Genomic DNA, 23,266 nt, shown 5'->3' with positions numbered 1-23,266 from the left:
AAAATACCCTATTTCTTTTCTTTCTTCTTTTCCTACCTCCTTCTTTTACCCTTCTACTTTCTTCTCTTTCTTTTATATTTCTAAATGAAAGAAAACGGAGTCATGACAGAGTAGTCGCTATTGGCACGGTCAATAAGTTGTTTCAATGAGTTTTCTTCGGGAGTCCGATATGGAATAATTAACAATAACAAAAGGTTTATTGGAAGTTACTTTATTGGAGAATAATCATGATTTCGATTAGTAGATGATGTTTCGTAATTCGTCCTCGTTAAAGAGAATTAATTTTAGCGACTTCTCTCCTCTACATTGCGCTTATCTTCGTTTATTTATTTTTTTTTTTTTTACGTTTTCTTTCAACTGGAGCACCTGAGCTACTGGAGTACAATCACTTCTTACTATGGATTCGACACTAATATCGGCCATTTCCGACGACTTTTATGTCTCTTCCCGTCCCTAAGTTGCAATGTCAAAGTGAAAAGATAGAAACCATCCCAGGCCCGAACATCATCTATGTTGAAAATTTATCGAGATGGTCATGTGGTTCAAGAGTTATTAAGTCAAATAGTCACTTTCATTTTTATTTATATATAGGTAGATTATTTCTATTTAGAACAAGCAGTACTTCGATGAAACAATGTGAAAATTTCTTCCATTTCTCATTCTATACATACAGATCCGAATTCAAACACTTCTGAAATACAGAGTTCCTCCGTGGCTAAGCGGTCAGCGTACGCGTCTTTGGTGTGGGAGATCCGGGTTCGATTCCCGGTGGGAGCTCACGTGGTTCGGATTCCACGTTAATCAGTATATACACATCTTATGTAGCGTCGCTGCTGAAAGGGATGTTAAACTTAAAATCAACTGAATCAACTTCAGGAATATAATTCCCAAATTAACAGATTCATTTTTATTTTCGTGTTCTGTCTACGCTAACTTATAATCCATTAACCTAAAGTAATTTAGGTGGGCACTAACTCAGTAGAGCACACGTGATACGATCATTGTATCCCTATATGTTTCAAAAGAATACACGGAAAATTAGAAATTGGCAAGCTGGTGTAAAGGGACGCACTGATAATTAGAATTAAGGATAGAACGTAACTTCAACAAAGTAATTAGTCTTTGTCCAGATATACATTAGCACACGCCATTTAGAATTCCTTCAATATTTTAGTTTTCTTTGCTTTTCATTTACGCTGTTTGTAGGATTCAAAATTCTTTTTTAAAAAGCACCTATTAGGCCAATCTAAACAACACAGTTAGTCAATATGCCTAGACACTTTATAACTTCACTATAATACAAACGGAAACAAGAATTATTCACATTCTTCGGCACATCAGATCGAACGAAACGATTAAATGTATGAAAGGGAAAAGAAAATTATATACAAATACTAACATTGGGGTAATTGAAAATGCATGGAAAGTTTATGGATTTTTTAAAATTCAAGTGAACTTAATTTGCAACAAATCCGTTACCTACGTAAACCACTGAGCTGGAATAACTAGAATATAACGCCTCATCAAACACTGAAAAATATGGCCAGATTTATTCAGACCATGTATTAAAGGGAATAGACCAATATTTCTCTAGGTGATGTCTTTCGAGTTTTTTCAAAGCTTCTTTCTGTTTGAAGTTTGATTTCACTAGCTTGTAGCAATTATCCTGGGTATTAACTGCTACTTTTAAACAAATTAACGCCCTTAAAAAGTGTTATTTGATAAATTAAGGCTGGAAAGGAACATGCAAATGGTACACATATTATCTAAAAAATTAATAAAGTTTAACACAAATATGACAGGTGAAGCTGAAAGCTTCCAAGAGTTCGCCTACACGCACCTGCCGAAGCAATTAGGCAAAATATATAACCACTGGAAATCTGTCATCTGCACTTTTTCAACTACAGGAGCTCACTGACTGTTCGCACGCTTATTGTGCAATTCTAATTCACTTCGCGATTAAAGAAAGTTTACACACAAAAAAAAGTCCTTCTCAAACAAAACAAAGTATATAAAACTGTTTCCAACTGAAGAAAACAATACAAGAGCTCACTCACTATTTATAATACTTACATAAATCTGTAATTCATTTCACAACTTTTCCCAGTGGTGTCGGTTACTGTATAACTTTGGGTGGGCCCGTTCAGGATGTGATTCGTTGCCATATATCTTCTAATAATGTATCGATGAGGACTTTAATACCAATGTGGAGTCCCAAGCAAACATTAGGTACAGGGAAGGCTCCCAGAACCGGCACCCATGAATTTTACGTGAGGTAAACTTCATTATACGTTTATCATGTAATGAATGATAAACATAAATGAACTGGTAGGACAGTGAAGTGAAACCGGAAAACATCGATAGATATACATGATATTTACTGTCAAAGTTGGAATCGAACCAAGGACACTTCGCACAGAGGATGCGCGTTTTACCAGTAAACCACAGTACTCGCTTTTTCCAAAACAGTCTATCTTAACAATCCGTTATGGGCAAATAGTTCTCATTCTCGCTTTGGTGCGGGTCATCTTAAAATCATTCCAAACCAGACACACATCTCATTCAGATTATTTTTGCTCTCAGTCCAGTACATACTCGATGTGAAAAAGAACGTTTGGACTACAAACAAGAAGTGCAATTATATCTTAGTCAAACTTCATACATCTAGTTGCGTATACAAGGTTTTCACAATATAGTTCCAGGACTGGTGCTTGAACTCTATCACTGCTAATGACAGAAAATTGTTTCATGTAAGATGTAATGTTATGATATTCTTCTTTTGAGGATAAGTGAAGATTTGGTAAAGAGAGTATCTGTGTACTTCTAAACATCGGTCACCAAACACCTGTTGTCATAGATTCTTACATACAACAAGAAGCGGACAGCAAGAGACCTACAAGACGGTTGGTTGATTGGCTGACTTAAAAGTTCAGCTTTCAGATCAAGAGTGAGACTGAATAAGATATGGATTTACAGGTTAACAAAGGATACAAAAACCTAATGAACTCCCATCGGAAATTTAACCGGGTATTCCTTGCGCAAGACAAGTACGCTAACCATACAGCCACGAGAGAGTTCATTTACGAGATGATCAGAATTGTTTATCCTGAGCATAACTCGTGATGATCTATTTCAGTAATATAGCCATTTTCGTGATGGGCATGAAGGTGTTTCTGATTGTCTTAGAAACAGTTCCGTTAATCAATTGTTCTGACAGTGAGAATGGAGTATATTCGCAACCAGTGATGAATTCAGGCATGTTTAAGAGGAAACTGAGCCCCCCCCCCCCCCAGAATATATATATATGTGCCCCCTGTAGAATATGTGTAATTACACATGCATTGAAATGTTTGCTTTTTCTGTTTAATTTTCTCAGAAATAGAAGTCTTAAAAGCAAGGATTTTTGTTTTTAAAAGAAAACTTGTTTCTTCTTTTGCCCAGCCTAATTGCTCTAATTAACACATCGCGTTCTCGTATAAAATCGAAGTTATATAAAAACTTAGAAATTAGATACAGACACACACAAGCGCTTTACAATGTTACTTAGAGAAAAGTGGCAATATGTTGGTTACTGCAATCGACTAGACAATAACAAATCGCGAGTTTTGTTGCAACAGAACTCTGCTGTTCTGTTGCAATCTAGAACAGAGCCCCTCCCCTTAAAATTGTATTGCCCCCTCTTGTACAAAAGTCTGAATTCAACACTGTTCGCAACCTGCTGCAGTCAGGCGTCTAACCTCGCATGGCTATCTCAATGATGGACGATGTGCTACACATCAACAGCGAAACATTCCAATAGATCCTGAAGAAGGAAAAAGAAATACATTTGCGAGGTTTCTGATTAATTCTTTGATAGAAGAACAAAAAGTTAAAAGAAAGGAAATGAAATGTATGGCTTGACGCCTATGACGATGCATAATGATGATAATGAATTAAATGGTAGAAGGAAGAAAGTGGTAGGAAACGAGAGAACCCCGAACCCCCCCCCCCCCCTACACACACAAGATGCTTGTTTCCGCCACGAAGTCCATTTGGCGCGAGCTAGGATTGAATTAGGGACCGCGTTCATCAGAAGTGAGCGCTCTACCGTTGAACCACCGGGCCCTCTTAACCCCTTACCGCATGCCGTGCCACATATGGCACATACAGTTTTTTCACTTCAGCTTTTGTGTGATTTATCAAAGGCACCAAATGACTGTTTTGTCTGCTGTGTGAGATATTGACGTGTATGAATAAGAGATTTTGGTGTCATCTGGCATGTTCTTTGTGAATTGTAAGTGTGTCATATATGGCACTTAGTTATTTCTCGTCGGAATTAAGGGGAAAATCTTAATTTTTTTTTTCGCCAAAAGAAAAAATCATGCAGAAAGGGGTTTAAAGAGCTCAAAAAGTTTAATGCTGCACAGAGATGGTCTATGCAGTCCAACCCATCATTGTTCAATTCTATTGTCATAAGCAAAATAACCTGGTGCTATCAGTAATATTTCTAGTTCTAAAGCCCATTCTTCGCACGGAAAGAAGGAAAGCACATGTATTTGAAAGATATAAATGGACTTTTTCTGGTTTTCAAAATACCGGTATTCATTTATGCCAATTTTATTTCACCGAAGTTTCGTAAACTCTCACACAATCGTCCCTCCTCATTCTTCCCCTTTGGAAGCAAAATCTTCGAAAACGCTGAAACAAATCATGACTTCGTTTCGATGAAGAATGTATACACTAAATTCCACATATCCAATTCAAGCCAATTCTCACACTAAGAAAATTGTGAAGATAAAACTTGAAATTGAAATATTATACCTAGGTATAAAAAAAACTGCCCCCCTTCCTTGTTTAGAAACAGAATTTTCGAGAACGCTAAAAAACACATGTTTGTTTCTTTAAAATAAATTTATATTCTTAATTTCAGATCTTCAAATTCAGTGAATCCTTACATTACACATTTTAAGTATATTTTGAAATTGTACACTCTCCCTCTCCACAAGTGGAATTTTCAAAAACGCCGAAACAGGTTTTCACTTATTATTTATATACAAGTGTATATGCCCGGTATAATGTCTCTAATTCAGGGGTCCCTTTGATACCCTATTCTTTAAAAAAAATCCTCCTCATACTTTTTCAATAAAAATGAAATGGTTAAGAAAAGGCACCTTGACCCAAATGCTATATTCAGAAAATCATTTCAAACAGTTCAGCAGATTCCTCACATCGGACATTATATGAATACAAAATCGGAAATTACAATATTATAGACATTTCCCCCGATCTTTTAAATGCGGAATTTTCGAAAACGCTGAAAGAAAACTTGTTTCTAATGATGAGTTCATATCCCGTGTTTCATCTCCCTAACTTCCAAAGGCTTTTGAAATACCTTATTTTGGCAGAAAATATGAATTTCCTTTTTCCACTGTCTTCCATACATCTATATATGCGTTAACAATTATTGTGATTATATGCGCAAACACTACATCATTTTAAACAAAGAAACAAATCCGGGGGAATCCTGAAACAAATCCCTCGCTGACAGAAAGAACGATTGTACAGTTTGATTTTAAATACACAATATGGTCCTGGCACCAACTTTCTTTTTAAAAATATAGATTCACAACAACACTTGTAGCCAAGTTTTTATTTTTATTTTTTCAGCGCAATCGTTCTTGTAAAAGATCAACTGTGATGAAAAGAATTAATACATACATAGATACTTGAAAAGTGAATCCACTCCAGCTACATTCTCGAAAGTGACTTTATAACACTTGTTACTATGAAAATTTACAGAATATTGTTTACATTGTTGAAACTAGCAAAGTAATATCAATTATCTTGATTAACAATAGGAAGGTTCTTTCTCTGTAAACCACAGCCCCATAAAAAGTGTACAATTTCAAGTAAACGTCTTATCTTCCTTTAAGCACGATTCAATAATAACATAACTTTATATCAATAAAGGCCGGACGTCTTACTTATAAAATATATTTTTAAAAAAATGTCGTGGTGAAATATGTGGAATATTTCCGACCGGAATGAACCGACTTTCTTCATAAAAATTAAGAATCTTGAGCACTCAACAAAACTACATTAAGACGAAATCTGGAAAGCCTCTCATCTAAGAGCTTTTGCGGTACTTCATATTCTAAATTCACAAATAGTCTGTTTTGTATACTAACCAGCATTCCGAACATAAATTCTAGATTAGTACAGGAAATTTATTTGAATAAAATATATTTCTCGTACATATTTTGTGCATGCATTTTTTCCAAGCGGATTATGGACCACTCTTCAGTTCCAGTTCTTTGAAGAATAAACACACAGAGTCACATAATCAACCTAATATTATCTTCAACGGAAGTATGTTCTTAACAATCGGGGACAAATCTATCAACACGTTTTCCTGTGTATACAGTACACGAACTGACATAAACCCTTCGTACGAAGTAAAAGATAAACATACTTATTGACTAATAATAAAAATAATAATACCTCAAACTTGTAAGTCTGTATTGTAAGGTTGGCTTGGCAAACATTGTTTTAAAAAACATGAACTGTGTTTCGAAATGGTTTTAAAAATACAATAAACTGACAGAAATCTGGAATTTTGCATAGCTATATAAGCCCAGGAGCGTAAATGTTTTTAAAAAAGTGGGGACTTAATGGAAAATGTCTGGCAAAACGTTGTAATAGTTAAACTTTTTTTTTTACTGAACTTTTTAAACCTCCGTATCTTGTCGATATTTAATATTTACAAGATATTTAATCTATTATATTTGTAAATGAACCTTAACGTTTAATCAAAAATAAATTTCATATCCCGACATGAATTTCGTATAGTTCCAGACTTCACAGTTACACTTTACGCACAACACACTGACGTAATAAAAAAAAAAAATCTTTTAGTCTATCGGTTCTCTGTAACTCGGCTCATCTACAGAAACTATTTTATTCTAACGCTCGCAATGATTTTTAATTGAAAAATTGAATGTATCTTCAGTGCTGTATTTTCTATACATAAACATAAAACATTTACACTACTAACAATCTGTGAAGTTATTAGCGCTTTTCTGTACATTGACGACTATCTTCATTTAGTCCAAATGATTTATATAAGGCAAACTTTTAATACACAAAAATATACCTTTTCATTTAATATATATGAACTACTACGAAACATTAAAAAATGTGAGAGTTTGTTGTAAAGAACATGTGTTCTTAAGTTACATTTTACGACCGAATCCGTATGCTGTTGGCCATTTGGAGTCACCACTGAATAGTTCAGCGAATGAACGAGTGGCACTGAGAATGAAAGAAAATACCACAAAGTTAATAGGAACGAAAGCAATACCTGCTGAGGCCATTAAACTTTTCCACTGACACGCCAACATTACCACCAACACGGGCTCTGGTATTTTGTTACTTGTAGGGAAACACATTCAGCAGTTTTCAAAGCCATCACTTTCAATTTCTCTCTCTTTTATAAATAGAGAGAACCGAATTCACGTATCTCACAATATGATTTACATCTGTTTCAATTTATTCCATCGTCCCACGGCATGTCACAATGAATCGAAATATGCATTCATCGATGACATCACTTATTACGTCATTGTAGATGACTTGCACAGTTATAGTTTATACTAACATGTATGTATATTGTGTTTGTGTGCTTCGTTAGTAAGAGCGTATTTGAAGTGGTGAGCTGCTTAATGTGATAATGACACCGTAACGTCCACAAGTGTAAACAGTAACTTTTTATATATGTTTCTGCTGTGACCACATCATCTTTTCGACATTTGGCCACCATTGTTGTGTATAAAAAATTTAAATCAAACGACTATTTTGCGTTATCAGGAGTTCCACAAGGCTCCAATCTAGGCTCTTTACTATTTTCATTATTTATGAACAATCTTTCAGATCACATACACAATTGTGAAAAATTATTGTTCGCTGATAATCTCAAAATATACGCCAAGATAAAATCTATGCATGATTGTCTTGATTTAGATCACGACTTAGAGAGCATTGCGAACTGATGTTCAGTTAATAAACTTGGAGTAAATATACACAAATGTAACGTATTATCATTCAGCAGAAACAAAAGTATCCTTCAATATGATTATAAGCTTAGACGTAGACCTATCACAGTACCACACACATAAAATAATATAATTAAAGTAGCAGATTATACAGAGTGCCCCAAAAGTAGGTGTACAGTCCCATATTGATCGGCTCATGCAATTTTATATAATTTACTTACTATTATCCATACAAATTTAATTTATTATTTGTTTTTAATTTCTTTTCACTCATACATTGAACTCGGAATGGACTGAAGCAAATAAACTCATCTTAGTAAACTAAAATGTCATACTTGATCAATACAGGGCCGTATACCTACTTTTGGGCCAATTAGTTTTTGCCTCCTAACGGTGACAAACATCCTACTAATAATGAGGGGAAATGTGAAAATCTTAGACCTAGGACAATTCACGCACAAAAATCGCAATTCTTTTTAATAAAAAGGGGGAACACGATCTTTAGTGAAAGTCCATGAATAGTGACAACTACTATGCTATTCTTATTTGGTTGTTAAATTGCATATCAGCCTTACATGAGAAATGTAGTTATTATTAAATTAATAATCTAATAATTAAAATAAGAATCACTTATTGTTATTTTAATATCAATGGTGTTCTTTTATGATGATATATAATTTCACAAGAATGTTATAGCAGAATATTTTAGTGTTTCATTCTAATCTGACTGCAAAATCGCATAATAGTTCCATCCACAGCAATAACAATTGTTTAGAACTAGCAAAGAATGAAGAATACCCTTGATTATAATAACAACATGAAAACATAACTAATATTATTTAAATAGTTATATATTTTAGGTACTATTTAGGGTTTGCTACTTTAATAAACATAAAAATAAGCTAAATTGTCCTACTACAATATTATTATTTTTATGGCATTAGTCCTCATAAAAGAATTTAACTACAAAAATTATTCCTTAGAACTTTGTGACGGATTACCAATTCTCTCTCAAGCATGGTAAGGATTTTTAGAGTCATTTAAAAGAACAATAACGTATTATGACGACAACAGACTACAAGAAATATAGCACTTAAAGCATCAAAGAGCCGATAAACCACGCAACCGCTCATTTCCAAGAATATTACTCACTTCCACAAATAGACACGAGACAGATCTTCATTCCGTGAATGAGATACAAGTTAAGGCTACTAAAAGACATAAATTTTTGAAGAAAATAATAAAATTATGCCACGTTTTCAGCACACTGCAATAGGCAATAAGCAAAGTTATTTACATACGGTAGTGGGTTCAAAATTAATATTTCCGTGAAGTTTCGCCTCCTTCTGCTACGTGAATTCTGACTTTCAAATAATTTTCTCAACTAATACAAGGAAATATGATTTCTTGGAAATAGAACATGCCACAGAATGGGGGAAGGGGACCTGAGAACACTTCTTTGTGAGCGAAAAGTCTACCTTGTATTATGTATTATCCTTTTCATTCCGTTGGTTGTCGGTATTGAACTCAGTGAGGTATATTTTATAAAACCGGCAATTGTGCAATTCGTACACACACATTCACACACAAACTTTATGACTACAATAATGTTTTTGTAAACTACTCTGTGATTGCCGTACTTAATGTATTTATAAATACAGATAGTCTCACAATCTACATGTTTCATTCATCAAATCATCATAATTGCTAGGTAACCTTTTGGTGCAATGCTGATAAAAATTCACAAGGTACTAGGAAGTTTTACACTACCGGGTGCGTCAAAAATGTGTATAGGCATTTTGAATCGACATAGAGAATTTATTTCCCAACCTACAAGGTGAGAAAAGTAAAGCTACAGTCCAATTCGAAAAACAAGTGTACTTTCTGGTGAAAATGAATGTTTCAAATGGTGGCAAAAGTAAATGCTCAAAATCGCAGCCTTCAACATCGATAAATTTCTGAGCACGGTCACGACTGCTTGAGAATTTCGCACCAAAGTGCCCAATGGTGTTTCTACACACACACACCGTTTGAATCTCATCTCGAAGTTGTCCAGCTTAAGTAGTTGACGATGGTAAACCTCAACTTTTAGAGTGCTCCACAATTTAAAAAAAAAAAAAAAAATAATAAATAAATAAATCAAACGGTGTAAGGTCCGGAGACCGTGCAGGAAACTCGAACGGTCTCCTGCGTCCTGTTTACTGGCCTGGTACAGTTTTATCCACGTATGCTCGCACATCACTACGATATTATTATTATTATTATTATTATTTACCTTTCTTGTAATCCAGTTTCATATTTCCGTTTGTAAATGAACAGATTTATCTGACGAATTCCTTACCTGGAAAGAAGGAGAAAAAATATTAGCAACCTATGTATGTAAATTCAAAGCAAAAAAAAAAAAAAAAATTAAATAAAATAAAAATAAAATAAAATAAAATAAAATTATGGAATCGGACATATACAATGGAATACATAAATTAAAATTTATTTCCAAGTATAATACTTCGAAGTAAAATTATTTTACACGAAAGACTAAAATTTTACCTAAGATTTTTCAGTACAATAACAATCCCTCACAAGCAACAAGAGTCGCATTATTGACTCCAGCACTACACAAGCAATGATTTTGTGTGAATAATAATAATAATAATAATAATAATAATAATAACATATTAATTAGTTTACAACTTGACTAGAGGTAAATTTGCAACATGCAAACGTACGGTAACCGTTATGTTTTTTAAAAAATCCAGTAAAAATACAGGGAAAGACTAAAAGAAATTGACATTTTTAAAGTTCTACAGAAGCAAGAGTTTAAACAATAATGGCTAAAACACATACAGTTGGAAGAGTATGTCCTGAAGTTTATAGGACCAAGTTACGTATGTCTTTTTTATTCGAGCTTCGAGTATAAACCTTAGGAACACTGTTTCACTGTTTCTTCCGACACGAGCAGTCTACCCAGAGTTCCCACAAAAAATTGAAGATCGATTTCCCTAACTTTCCCCGACACAAATTCTTGTTTTCCCTGACGTAAATTCTTGAAAAACGAAATGAAATCTTTAAGTTTTACGTCCCACGCGTATGCCGGTTAGGCTAAAGGAGACGATGATTATGAGAAATGAATGAAATGGTGGAATGAAGGAAACGGGAGAACCCAGAGAAAACATATGAGCACGGTGTTTGTGCACCACAAAGTCCACACGGCGTGAGCTGGAATCAAACCAGGGACACCAAGCACCGGAGGTGAACGCTCTACCACTGAGCCACCGCGCCCCCAGTAAATTCTTGAATATAAATGGGAAGATATGGGGCAAGTTCTTCATACACTTTTTTAACGGCCTCCTCCATCCCAATACCTGTCCAACACACTCCTTTAATTACCATTTAATATTTGTTATGTTCAATATGAGTAATTGTTATTTACACAAAATTTATCATGTAAGTACACAATAATATATGTATGATACAGTACCACACGCCTTGAAATTGCAAATTATACTTTTTTGCTTGAAAAAACAATAAAAAGCGATATAACATGCAGTCAAGAATATATTGCCAACTCTCTCTATGACCTATTACTATCAGTCCTAAAATGAATGAAATCTTTGAAGTTTTACATTACACGGCTATGCCGTCTAGGCAAAAGGAGATGGTGATGATGAGAAATGAAAGAAATGGTGGAATGAAGAAAGTAGAAGGAAACGGGAGAACCACGAGAAAATCTACGCACACGGCGTTTGTTCATCACAAAGTTCACCTGGCGCGAGCTAGGATCGAACCAAGGACTCCATGCACCAGAAATGAACGCTCTATCACTAAGCCACCGTAGCCCACTATTAGTCATAATGTTGTCACTTTGAGACGTTAATCCTCAAATTTACATTTTTTTTTAAAGCAGAATTTTGTTTTGTTTTCAGTTCTTGAATTTGTTCTACGAGAGCGTCTCGTTCTTGTTTGCAACATTATTCCATTTGTTTCTTCTTTGCTTCCAATTTTTTAACTTCAGCACTTAGTTTTATTTTTTCATCTTTGATTTTACTTTCTACTGCACTTTTGATTCGTTTCTGTTTAAGGTATTCATCATAGCGTCTCTGAGCTGAACGAACTGAGAGAAACATTCTTCGATCAACAGGAACAGATTCTATACCTCCATAGCACATAATTGCATCATGCACCTCTGTGCTACCAGAGAATCATCAATTTGGTTTTCTACATTAAGTGTTTTATTGATTAAGAACCCACCCTCCATTGAGGCATTGCAGTGGGATGAAATTAAACATTTTCACGACATTCCACAAATCAGAACATTCTTGTGTCTTAGACATTATCTTTGCAAAGAAGTCATCTAACCTGATGCTGCCCATTTTCTCTTCGTATTCTCTGAAGTAATAAGACCGCTGAATTTCAGTACAGAAAGACATAAATTGACACTTTGCTTTCTCAGCTACAGAATCACATATCCTGTTATGCTCATGCAGAGTTTGTAGGATACGTTTCATCCTAGTCTGAGCAAATTCTGGATTGTTCTTTTGTAACCTGGGGGTCCAAAGCTGACAGAGCACGTACCAGTTTGTACTTCAGAGGGTTACTTTCCACAATCTTATTGACTGTGCCCAGCAAAATATTTTGTATCAAGTCTGAAAGCTAGTTTATGCTTTCAGTTCTTTCAGTAGTTTTTCTGCCTTAAAACCGATGTCGACGAAGATGACAAGTCATACTTGGATTTCTGCTTTTACATTATCAATTATCCCCCTCTCTGTCTTACACACAATACTTCACTCCATCAACACGAAATAGCAACATTACATCACTATTATCATGGGAATGCTGTATCGTTGTGGTCCTCTTCACATGTCAATCTGTACAACTGAGAGAGAGAGGAAACAATGTTAGATTGAAAAAAAAAAAAAAGAATGTTACGCTTGCATATTTACCTTCCCTAACATGTTTTAATTTCCCTGACATTCCTTGACTTTCCCTGATTTTCCAGAATGTGGGAACCCTGCTACCAGAACTTCCTCTTGCAAAGTAATTAGAAGTAATTAGTTTTTTTTTCTACAATCCTGTGGATAGTGGTTCACTATTGTGCTCTAAACGGAAGCTGTAGGACAAAAACAGAATTTATTTTTTGCAAATTCAAGCAAACAAAGCCATTTACCTAATAGTGGTCATCGGTGGGGACACTTCGGTCGACGAAGTATAAAAGCTTTTTTCGGCCAGCCATCCCGAGTGAGTTTTTCCTCATTTACACCGGGCATATGTCGGGATGGCACCTAACATGCAAGTCCCAGGCCGCTTCCTTGCTTTCCTTTCATGGATAGTGTGATTGTCGAGGGACGCTATCCCTTATACGTGACAGGCTAACAAGGCCAAAGATGCCGAAAGCCCAGAAATCTCATTCCTAATCCTAATCTTGATAGCGGTCATAGTGCTCGACTGACGTCAAGAGCACTAACGTGATGCTGTCCAAAAAAAGTGCAGACCGTGACATTCTCTATCAAATAGTACTAAATGCTTCAAGATAATTTCGATTTATAAAGCATTTCAACTAGCTATTTATGAGTTATATCCAATAAAATGATTGGGAGTAAACTAGCCAGTATCTTGTTTCCTGCCAATTCCAGGTACAATTCGGTATCTCATTATTGTTCAACTGTATTGATCCAAAACGAGACCTTTAAGAGGTAAAACGAAGCCAAATGATGCATCGAAAGGGGCTGTACGAATTCACTATGAAAGAAACAAAATATTGTTCGTAGAAATCGCAAGATAATTTTCTAGTAGTTGTTATATACAGAAAGGCACTGTGTAATCGAACAAGATTTAAAATTCTTATTTATAATAGCACTATCGAAATAAAGAAGAAAAATTAAAATTTAATAAAACAGAAAATGGTTCTCTATAGCTGACTAATTAGCATTAGAACCCTCAGAGAGATAGTTAATTTCATTTTAGAAAGCAAGCGAAACCAATGTGCTGACCATGTTCGTCTATCAAAGCAACTAGCCGAGTTATTTGTGGGTTAGCCAGGACCAAGACGTGGTCCTGTAATCCAGTTCTCCTAGTCAAGATGCTGTGATGGGGAACGGCCAATAATGTAAGAATTTATCTTGCATTATTGCTATGTATACCCTATTCAAGTTGTTCCGAGTCTGCATTAATATTTGAGTTCCCGGTCCTTCACAACCCCGGTGTGGCACAGGGTTCAAAAATATAACTCAAATTAAGCAAATCTTTTTGTTGTAACGCCAAGAATTAAGTCTTAAATTTGCGAAAGAACCATACAGTAAGAGTAGAAGTACCTCTATTAGCATAATACTTTAGTTAAATTGTTACCGACACAGAATTAGTTTCCATTTAACCTTGTTGTCGCCAAAAAATATTTCAGGTCAGATAGCAAACGGAACATAATGTTAGTCGAAGTATTACTTCTTAACAGGAGTTCTAAATTTTGTAAACAAAGAATGCATCACAGGAAAAAGAAAATTCTTGGTCTCGAGTCCACGTCACATAACCTTTTAAAAATGAATCTAGTCAAATAAAGTGAAAGACAACTAAGAGAAAACAAGTATTTTTGTTGTTGCTTTTTACTGTTCTCATCTGAGGCATGATTTCTACTCGCAAACAAAATTCTTTCGTAGAACTTTTTTTTGGGAAGTTTGTTGATGGAATAACAATGAATGCAATCCAGCGTGTGGTTCACCACTTGTCGTTTGTTCTCATGGTGACGTACCGAAGCGTCCCAGAAAACAATGGAGAAACGCTATACGGAGACCCATTTCACTACACAAGGGCCACTGAATACGATGCCTTGTTGCTTTGGAACAATAGTATATCACTGAGAGCTCTTCCCAACTCACTGAAGCTGAAGTCGCTATTTCTGACACATAAACAGATTTTTTTTTTCTTTCTTTTAACTTGAAAAATCTATGTTGTTCTTTCGAATTTAGGCACCCGATTTCACTGATTGTAGAAACAGTTAGTGACTTAACACGCTAGTAAATCAATGCATTATACCATTGATAAACACACTCCCAGTGATGTTTATGACCAGTGAGAAAGCTGGGAACTGTTTTACTCAGTTTCATTTGGTGAATGACAGGGTGACACCTTTACAAATATTCTTTCGTTAAATGCCATCCGAAACGTCTTCACTGTAAATACTTTCGCTGGCTTAAGCACTCAAGTTACGCCCAGACTATAAGAACAGGGATATATATATATATATATATATATATATATATATATATATATATATATATATATATATATATATATATATATATATATATATATATATATATATATAATATCAAAACAGCGACATAAAATCCACCATATTATTGGCGTCTAACTGGGGGAAAAGGTCCAAAAAAATCATAGATACGAGAAGCAGTCAAAGTTTCTGGAATGTTGTGGTTTCTGCATTTGTGATGCTATCGCAATGCAACTTGTACAACACAGTCCTTAGTTTGCCTAGTTATGCGTTTGACAAGTGTGAGTAGGTCATAACAGGCAGGGTATGAGTAGAGTAGCTGAATGGAGGAGTGTGTGATAAATCAGTTGGCGTAATGTCGAAATTCCAGCAAGGCGTAAAACACGAAGTAAATGTTCAAATTGGGGAAATCTTCAGACTTCGATAGCCTTAACTTTAGCTCCATCGGGTTTTTTGGCTCTCTCCGAAGCTAGAAATGACCCTCAAAGGTACCTGTTTCGTCTCCGTGGAAGATATCAAAACTAATCCGAAGGGATCATACCTATTTCAATGGTAGGAGCAGTGGATTCCGAAGGTGACTACTTTGAAGGCGATTAAGTGTACTTACATTGTGTTAATTAAGAATTACAACAAAATTCCGAAAAAATTTTGACTGCCCCTCGTATACCAATCAACATAACATACATCTGTTTTCACTAAGCACAATTAAATGATATCTGCCAGTGTACGAGATCATGTGTAGTTTTCGAGAAAACAGAACAACAAATTATTTTGTAAACGTTAACAATTAAACGAAAACCATGCTACCTACTGAGGTGAAACTGATACTCGAGTATATTCTCATGAAGCTGTTTACCGTCAAATGGGGTGAATAGAAACACATTTTTGGCTATATGAGTATATAAGTCTGGTGATGTTAAAGATTTCGGTATCAGATTATTCCAAACAAAAGGTCTTAATATGCTAATGAAGTTCAGTAAACGTAACATTAATTTATCAATTCCACTTTTCATCACCTTGATTTTTCTTAATGTTTCTATTCATCCCATGGGTAGGGGTGAATAGAAACAATGACTTGATTTCCATTGTTGTTTCTTTTATACTATTGGAAAGGTTAAAAGAAACAGCGTATTTGTTGAAACGAACTATTTATTTAATACCTGCAAGATATAAATTCAATAAGACCAGTATTATATAAGTTACAAACTTATAAAACAATACAATGCACAATATAGGTACAAACGACCATATAGTTTTGATGATATTTGAATAAGATTTAAACCACTGATATCACCAGGGAAACTTATCATGAGTTGAGTTGATTTTGAGGTTATCGTCCCGTTCAGCAGCGAGGCTATATGAGACGTGGATCTACTGATTAACGTGGAATCAGAACCACATGAGCTTCCGCCGGGAATCGAACCCGGGTCTCCTACGCCAAAGGCGCGTACGCTAACCGCCTAGCCACAAAGGAGCCCGAAACTAATCATATACTTAAAGCGTGTTGACGAATTCCTAATAAAACCCAACAGTTTCGTAACAATATCCTCAGGTCCTTTTTTCCGCTTCTCAAGAATTTTCCACTCCTCAAGAAGTGTTTCTATTCACCCCACTAATTAAAAATCATAACAATAACCCAGTAAAGTTAAATTTTGATTAGAAATAATTTACAAAAGGAGAACTTTTACTATGAACGTCAGTAAATGAAACAACAAACTACAAAATAGGCATATGTTCAAATACAACAAATATGAAAATGTCATACTTACCAAGAAAGTTTGAGGAGCGCTAAAATATCGTGTAAGATTTCAGTAACACATTTATGCTACTGTCGTCTAGCTCAGTGTTCCCAACTCAGTAAAACATTTTGTCTCTGCCCTGAACACTTTAGCCGTATAAGACTATGTTAAGAAATTTCAGTTTTCTTGATTAATTTATCGTCCAGATAAATCCAAAACTAATCTGGGAGTTTTGTTTCTATTCACCCCCATGTTTCTATTCACCCCATTTGACGGTACAATGACACTAACAAGATGTTAGTACATAATATGATTAATGAGATATAGCCCAAAATTATGGTCAACCATTAATTTTAGTTTTTGTGTACTAACACTAGACAAATAGAAATCAATAGATTTCACTGAGATAAACAAAATTACATATTTGAAGGTAAATTCTCATGTGCAATCTACGAGAAAATAAAGAAAATCTATTTTTTTAGCATTGAAAAGTATATCGTTCCTTGGCATACTACAGCACAATAAAATCTATTTTATTACTTTCTGTACTACATCGGAAAAGTAGGCTATTTATCATTGATTTCTTCTAACAGTGAGGCACATACTACTTGTAATAAAATCGGAGAGAAAGGACGTACTTTGAAACTATAATGTTACATTATTTTACAACGTGCTTTTAGTACTTATTAACACATTCGAGTTGGAGCCCATTCCTGCGATGTTTCTTCCTCAAGTCGGCAGGTTTTGCGATACTTTTCGATTTTTATAAAAAATAGTGTAAAAACGTTAGAGCAATGAAATATTTATCTTCTTGAAATATGAACTTAGAACTACAGAATAAAACATTTTCAACCTGTTTTCTCATTTTTATATACCTTTTTTATATTGTTTTATAAATGTTCCTTTTTCAGTTATGAAAATATTCCGACAAGCAATATGATTGATTATAAGTATGCACATGTGAGCTTTTTTGGCCCATTACAGTCCTTCAAATGTTACAAACCACCAATACAAACATTAGATACTTTGAAATATCAGAAAGATATAAGTATAAAGTAAAAATATAGTGCAAGGCCGATTATTTTTATTTTTCGCCTGGAGTCGCCCTTTTTTCGTTCGTCCTTTTTGCATTCGTTCTTCTGTTGTGCTACCATTGCCAGAAAATGTATAAGAATATAAATAAATAAATACGATTGTTGTACCTAAGAAAATATTACAAAGGCATGTTTCCCACCAACTCACATAAATGCTTATGTTACAGTCATCCTTGTTGGTCAGTCATAACAAGCTAAAAAAAAAATAATAAAAAAAACTCAACTTCCTCTCTATAGAAGCGTCGACAACATCATATGGGTCACTATTTGCATAGTCAATTTCAAATCCAGAATGAACAGCAAGTTCATCAAACATAATCCATATTTCTTCTTCTGATAAATCTCCCATTTTGAGTCAAAATTGCATATAAAGATGCGAGAAATGTATGCTAATTGTTATCGCTCTAACTCGTTCTGCACCGGATGCACAGAAACCTGGATTTTTTACAAGTACTAAAAGGATTACAAAGTATGAGAAGTCGAAAGTCGTCTACGGATAGCCATCCAATGTTCAAATTAACGGAAATTTCATCACGTCGGGGAGACGTAATCCGTGCACTGAGGGGAAAAAAATAAACCATCACGGCTATGAGACGTGTTAAACATGATAATATTTGGCAAAATTTCAGTGGCGCAATGTGCTGGTGTGCTGCACAAGGAAGGGTGAAATAACTGACGATGATAAACAGTACACATACATTTAAACACATTTATCCTATTTCATTTCTTAAGTTTTAAGTCGAAATTTTCAAACAGATCTTAAATGGTGGCATTTGGTAAATCTGTTCCTAGAAGCTTAAATATGTGTAGTAAGACTACTGTAATCCTTTTGGTGGTGTATCTATGAACTTCGATGTACTTTCTGTTGGAAGGTATAAAATGAAGCTTCATGACCACGGACTTGTAAGGTTTTGAAATAATGGTGATGATATTATACTGCTAGGTGTTATGCTGTGCAAAGAGTAAGTTTTTGTAATGGAAGCAGATTAAAATAAATTGAGTCGAGGTTAGATAGATTATTGGAACCTTTAGTAGGTTCTCTGTGCTATATGAAATTATGATTGGTAACAGATAATTTTGTTCAGTATTTAGAAATACTGTAATATTGGAAATGCAAAAGTATGATTTGGACTAATATAATAATAATAATAATAATAATAATAATAATAATAATAATAATAATAATAATAATAATAATAATAATAATAATAATAATAATAAATGTGGCTTGCAAGATCATAATTGACTTTGATACAGGAATGTCGGTGTGTCCACCAGATTCCTCTTTACTGCACATCAACTTTGTAAGAGAATAATTACAAACCTCGGTGATAAGAAAATCGCAATGTATAATTACTTGTTTTAAAATGTTCTAACACAATGGACTTTATAATAATCATTTACTACATTGACTGAAAACCTTTAATGACTTTTGCGGGATACAAAAACGTGAACTTATTTCTCGTGTGTAATATTTAAAATTAGGATGTGAATAGGAAAAAAAAAAATGAATAGCATTAAGAATGAGTCTCATTAATTGCAGAGGTGAACAACAACAACTGACTGAATTACAGGAATTTTCATTAATTAAACGTAAAGAGAATCTTAGTTATTTCACCAAGTCTATAGGCCTTCTGCAGAGTCGTTCTGACGCGTGATTAGTGCCATACTAAAGAGTTCGACTAACATATGTTTCCTGCAGTAGTCAGGCCTTTAGTATGACGCTAATCATGTATCAAAACGACTCTGCATACAGCGGAGTAAGTTAAAATGTGCTTAATTAAAAGCTCAAATTGTTTACCATTATCAACAAATGTAATTAATTAATTAATTAATTAATTACAGTTTGCCCACAAGCCATGTCAAACTCAGAACCATATTTATACAATTATTGAAGACTTATGAAGGGAAGCGCTGGCGCTAGCGACAGCTATTACCGTGACTATTTATTATTAGGACTAGCGTGACGCACAAATTAAAGATATATTATTAGGATTTCACGAATGGATAACAAAGTGCTAGAATAACACGAGCACTGTCCATCAAGACTACAATTTTTATTATACCAACATTCTAAAACTCATCCGGAAAAGCATAGGATAGAGAAGGACAGAAGAAAAGTCTGAAATATAATGTTTATACAGTACAATGATAGGGAAAGGTAAGACGCAATACAGGGCATCTAGATGCCACTTTCCAATGCAGATCACTCCACGGACAAACAGGAGAGAGGGAGCGGACATTTCCCTGGAGCGTTTATCCTGCGTTAGAAGCTAAAAAGCAGAAACAGTGCAAACATGAATTATTAACTGGAAAGAGGTCACTTGCGTTCTCAAAGCAGCGTCTACGACTGACGCCGAAAGCACTAGAGACTCCATTTCACCCATACCCTTTTTCTGGGCTGAACCCAAAGAAGACATTGCGATGGCTTTTTTATTTTTTTAAAAAAAAGTAAATTCAGAAAAAGGGAGAAATAAAACAGAACATGTAAAATAATACACGAGCCCCTACTGAAATTGACGTACGCAATTTGTATAAGTTAGAAAAATGTCTTTTCCTCTCAAGGAAGGATAGAACGGCAAAAGCGAAGTCAAACAGAACCCTGTCTATAAAGATAATCATACATTGCTATAGCTAGAACCGTTTTCTGAATCTGCAATAAGGTATAATGCCTTTGATGTATTGCAGTTTGTGATCGCTACTTTGAAAAACCATTCATGAGGAAAACGCAATATGTTTTGCTTTCTCAAGGCGTACGTTCTCTATTGATTTAAATCTGTCATACAGCTCCCTACCAAAGGGAAATACATACAGTTTGCTTGCTTGAGCAGCATTGTTTTATTTTCTGAGTCGGATAACTTGAGGTAGCAAGATTAGTAAATATAATGGGGAAGATAAAATTGGTCCAATTACTCGTATAACAAAAGTACCTTTTGTTGTTAGGAAAACACACACACATTAATGGAACCTATAGAAATACCAAATTAACTTTTGCTTTTAGTTACCATTGTTTGACATGTAACACAAACACATACTTTTTGTTATTAATTCGAGCATGTTTTCCTGAGTCACATTCCACATACCTACACTTGACATGAGTACACACGGTTCACACTGAAATTCTGACAATGAAATTCCCATGACTTACCATGATTAAAACAAGTAAGCAAATTTCTCTGGACCCGTGACACCGTGAACACTATCATTTATAGGTATATTTAGAAAAAGTCATCTTTTTAATCGACCTGCACTATCCCCATAGTCCCATAGACGTCCAACGTTCTCCTTTTTATTTTTAAAATACAGTATTAGCTTACTCTTTTAGTGTAAATACTCATTATGAGTCAAATTTCCTGTATTTGAAATGCAACACACTAACAACAGCTTTAATACCTTCTCATTCTGAATATACCCATAAACATAAATCAGAAAACATATAAGATGGTTTATCTTTTTTATTATCTAGTACAGCTTCTCTCACCCTATTGTCCGCGAAGACAGTGTAGGTGGTCCGTAGATAATTAAAAATATCAAAAAATTTAAAAATATGTAAGTAAACATTTTTCACATAACATGTACACTAAAAGTCAGACCTGTTAAAAACAATTTAATATTTCACCCCAGTGTACTACACATATCCCCACTTTAGATTTTAAATTAATTATGAAACGTATTTCAATGATTTGACAAAAATCTGGTATTTCTAGAGATATTAAATAGTGGGAAAGACAAATTTTCGACCATGGGTTCATTTAATAGCAAGGCGCAGGAAGCATCCTTCCTCCTAAGTTTGCACACAGTCGAGACACGGAAACCTCACTCTATTGAGGAAAATTTACTTCTTCCAGCTATAAAAATATGGTAAAAGCTGTTTGGCAACAAGCTACTAAAAATATATCGATTTGATTCCTCTTTTCAAGATATCGATTTAACGATATTGTCGGTTGCAGAGTTAATGATGGGGTAACGTACAATCTCAGTTAATCGAAGGAGCTATAAAGACACTTTCTGTGTTACAAACAGACGAAATTGCTGATGTCACAAATGACGTGCAATTGATGTGCTACGTTAGATATGCACATGGTGATGACATACAGGACGATATTCTATTTCGTAGTATTTTGACAATTTGAACAATTGAGTCGTTTCCATTTACAGAAAATCCAGGAAAACCGAGAAAAACTATGCGATCGTTTTTCAGGAGGGTGTTCAAGTTTTTCACATGAACACACTGAAGTATTTCCAATTCTACAAAACATGCAGATCCTACATTTTTTTTCCTAAACTTTCTGTAAATGGAAAAAAGCCGTTTTGGAACTGAACGACTCAATTGAATAAATATTTCATTCTCTCTATAGTTACACGTAAGAGAAAGGGCTACAATGGGAAAAGTGTGGTGGCTTAATGTTCAGATGGAGCCCGCACCCTTACGGCGGACATAGTGGGATTCTGTCTGCCAAGGAGGTAGCTCCAGATATGAAATGGGTGAATTCCTTCATACACAGGAATTCATTGGCCTCCAAAGGAATACCACCAGAGTTTACAACTATGCTATGCAATGCTGTAACCTTTGTAAATTCTATTAAGGCTTGATCGTTAAATAATAGGTTGTTTTCCGTATTGCGCAATGAACATTGCTTTATTTTGAAATATGTTGGTTTTCCATGGGCAAATACTAGAGTTGAATTAAAGCACAAGGTTTAATTATTTGTACGTGAACCTAATTCTGATTATGGATCATTCATTATTGTTGATAAAGCATTATCCTACTTTTCAAGCATTGTTTTCTAAACCAAATGAATTAAATACTCTCTCTTCAGATTTTTTTTCACTATTCTTGATGCTAACGACCAAATAAAGGCATTAGAGAATAATTGTTGCTATGGATTAGTTACATAAAGAAAAAAAAAAAAAACAGACAATATGTAACTTTTCCAACATGCAATTATTTTAAATAGAAAATGATAGCTTCTGTCCAGTCTGAATTGTTAGCCACTTCACACTGTAAAAGAAAAATCTGAAACATATTTTGCAAATATTTGTATTCACTTGAGGTTAACAGTCATGAGAATGATATCCCAATACTGAAGAAAGAAAAATTAATTCAATTTTCAAGTGACAGCGTCTGTAAATTTGTTTTTGTCTTAATTCTGACCTCAACCTCTTAATAATTATTAAATG

General features: G+C 34.6%; 1 protein-coding gene across 1 annotated transcript in view; it reads right to left on the bottom strand.

The window, feature by feature from the left end:
• The window catches only part of LOC145670273 (protocadherin Fat 3-like), a 193,059-nt gene extending 182,717 nt beyond the window's left edge, over positions 1 to 10,342 (bottom strand). Inside the window, exon 1 of the mRNA XM_081738704.1 lies at positions 10,306 to 10,342. Coding sequence (XP_081594830.1) covers positions 10,306 to 10,327 — 22 coding nt within the window. The 5' untranslated portion in view covers positions 10,328 to 10,342. The remainder of the gene's footprint in view (positions 1 to 10,305) is intronic.
• Between the last annotated feature and the right edge of the window lie 12,924 nt (positions 10,343 to 23,266).

This window comes from Thermobia domestica, chromosome 14 (genome assembly GCF_964235325.1).
Source record: "Thermobia domestica chromosome 14, izTheDome1.hap1.1, whole genome shotgun sequence".
In the NCBI taxonomy this organism is placed as follows: Eukaryota; Metazoa; Arthropoda; class Insecta; order Zygentoma; family Lepismatidae; genus Thermobia; species Thermobia domestica.
This window is presented reverse-complemented; position numbering and strand designations above follow the sequence as displayed.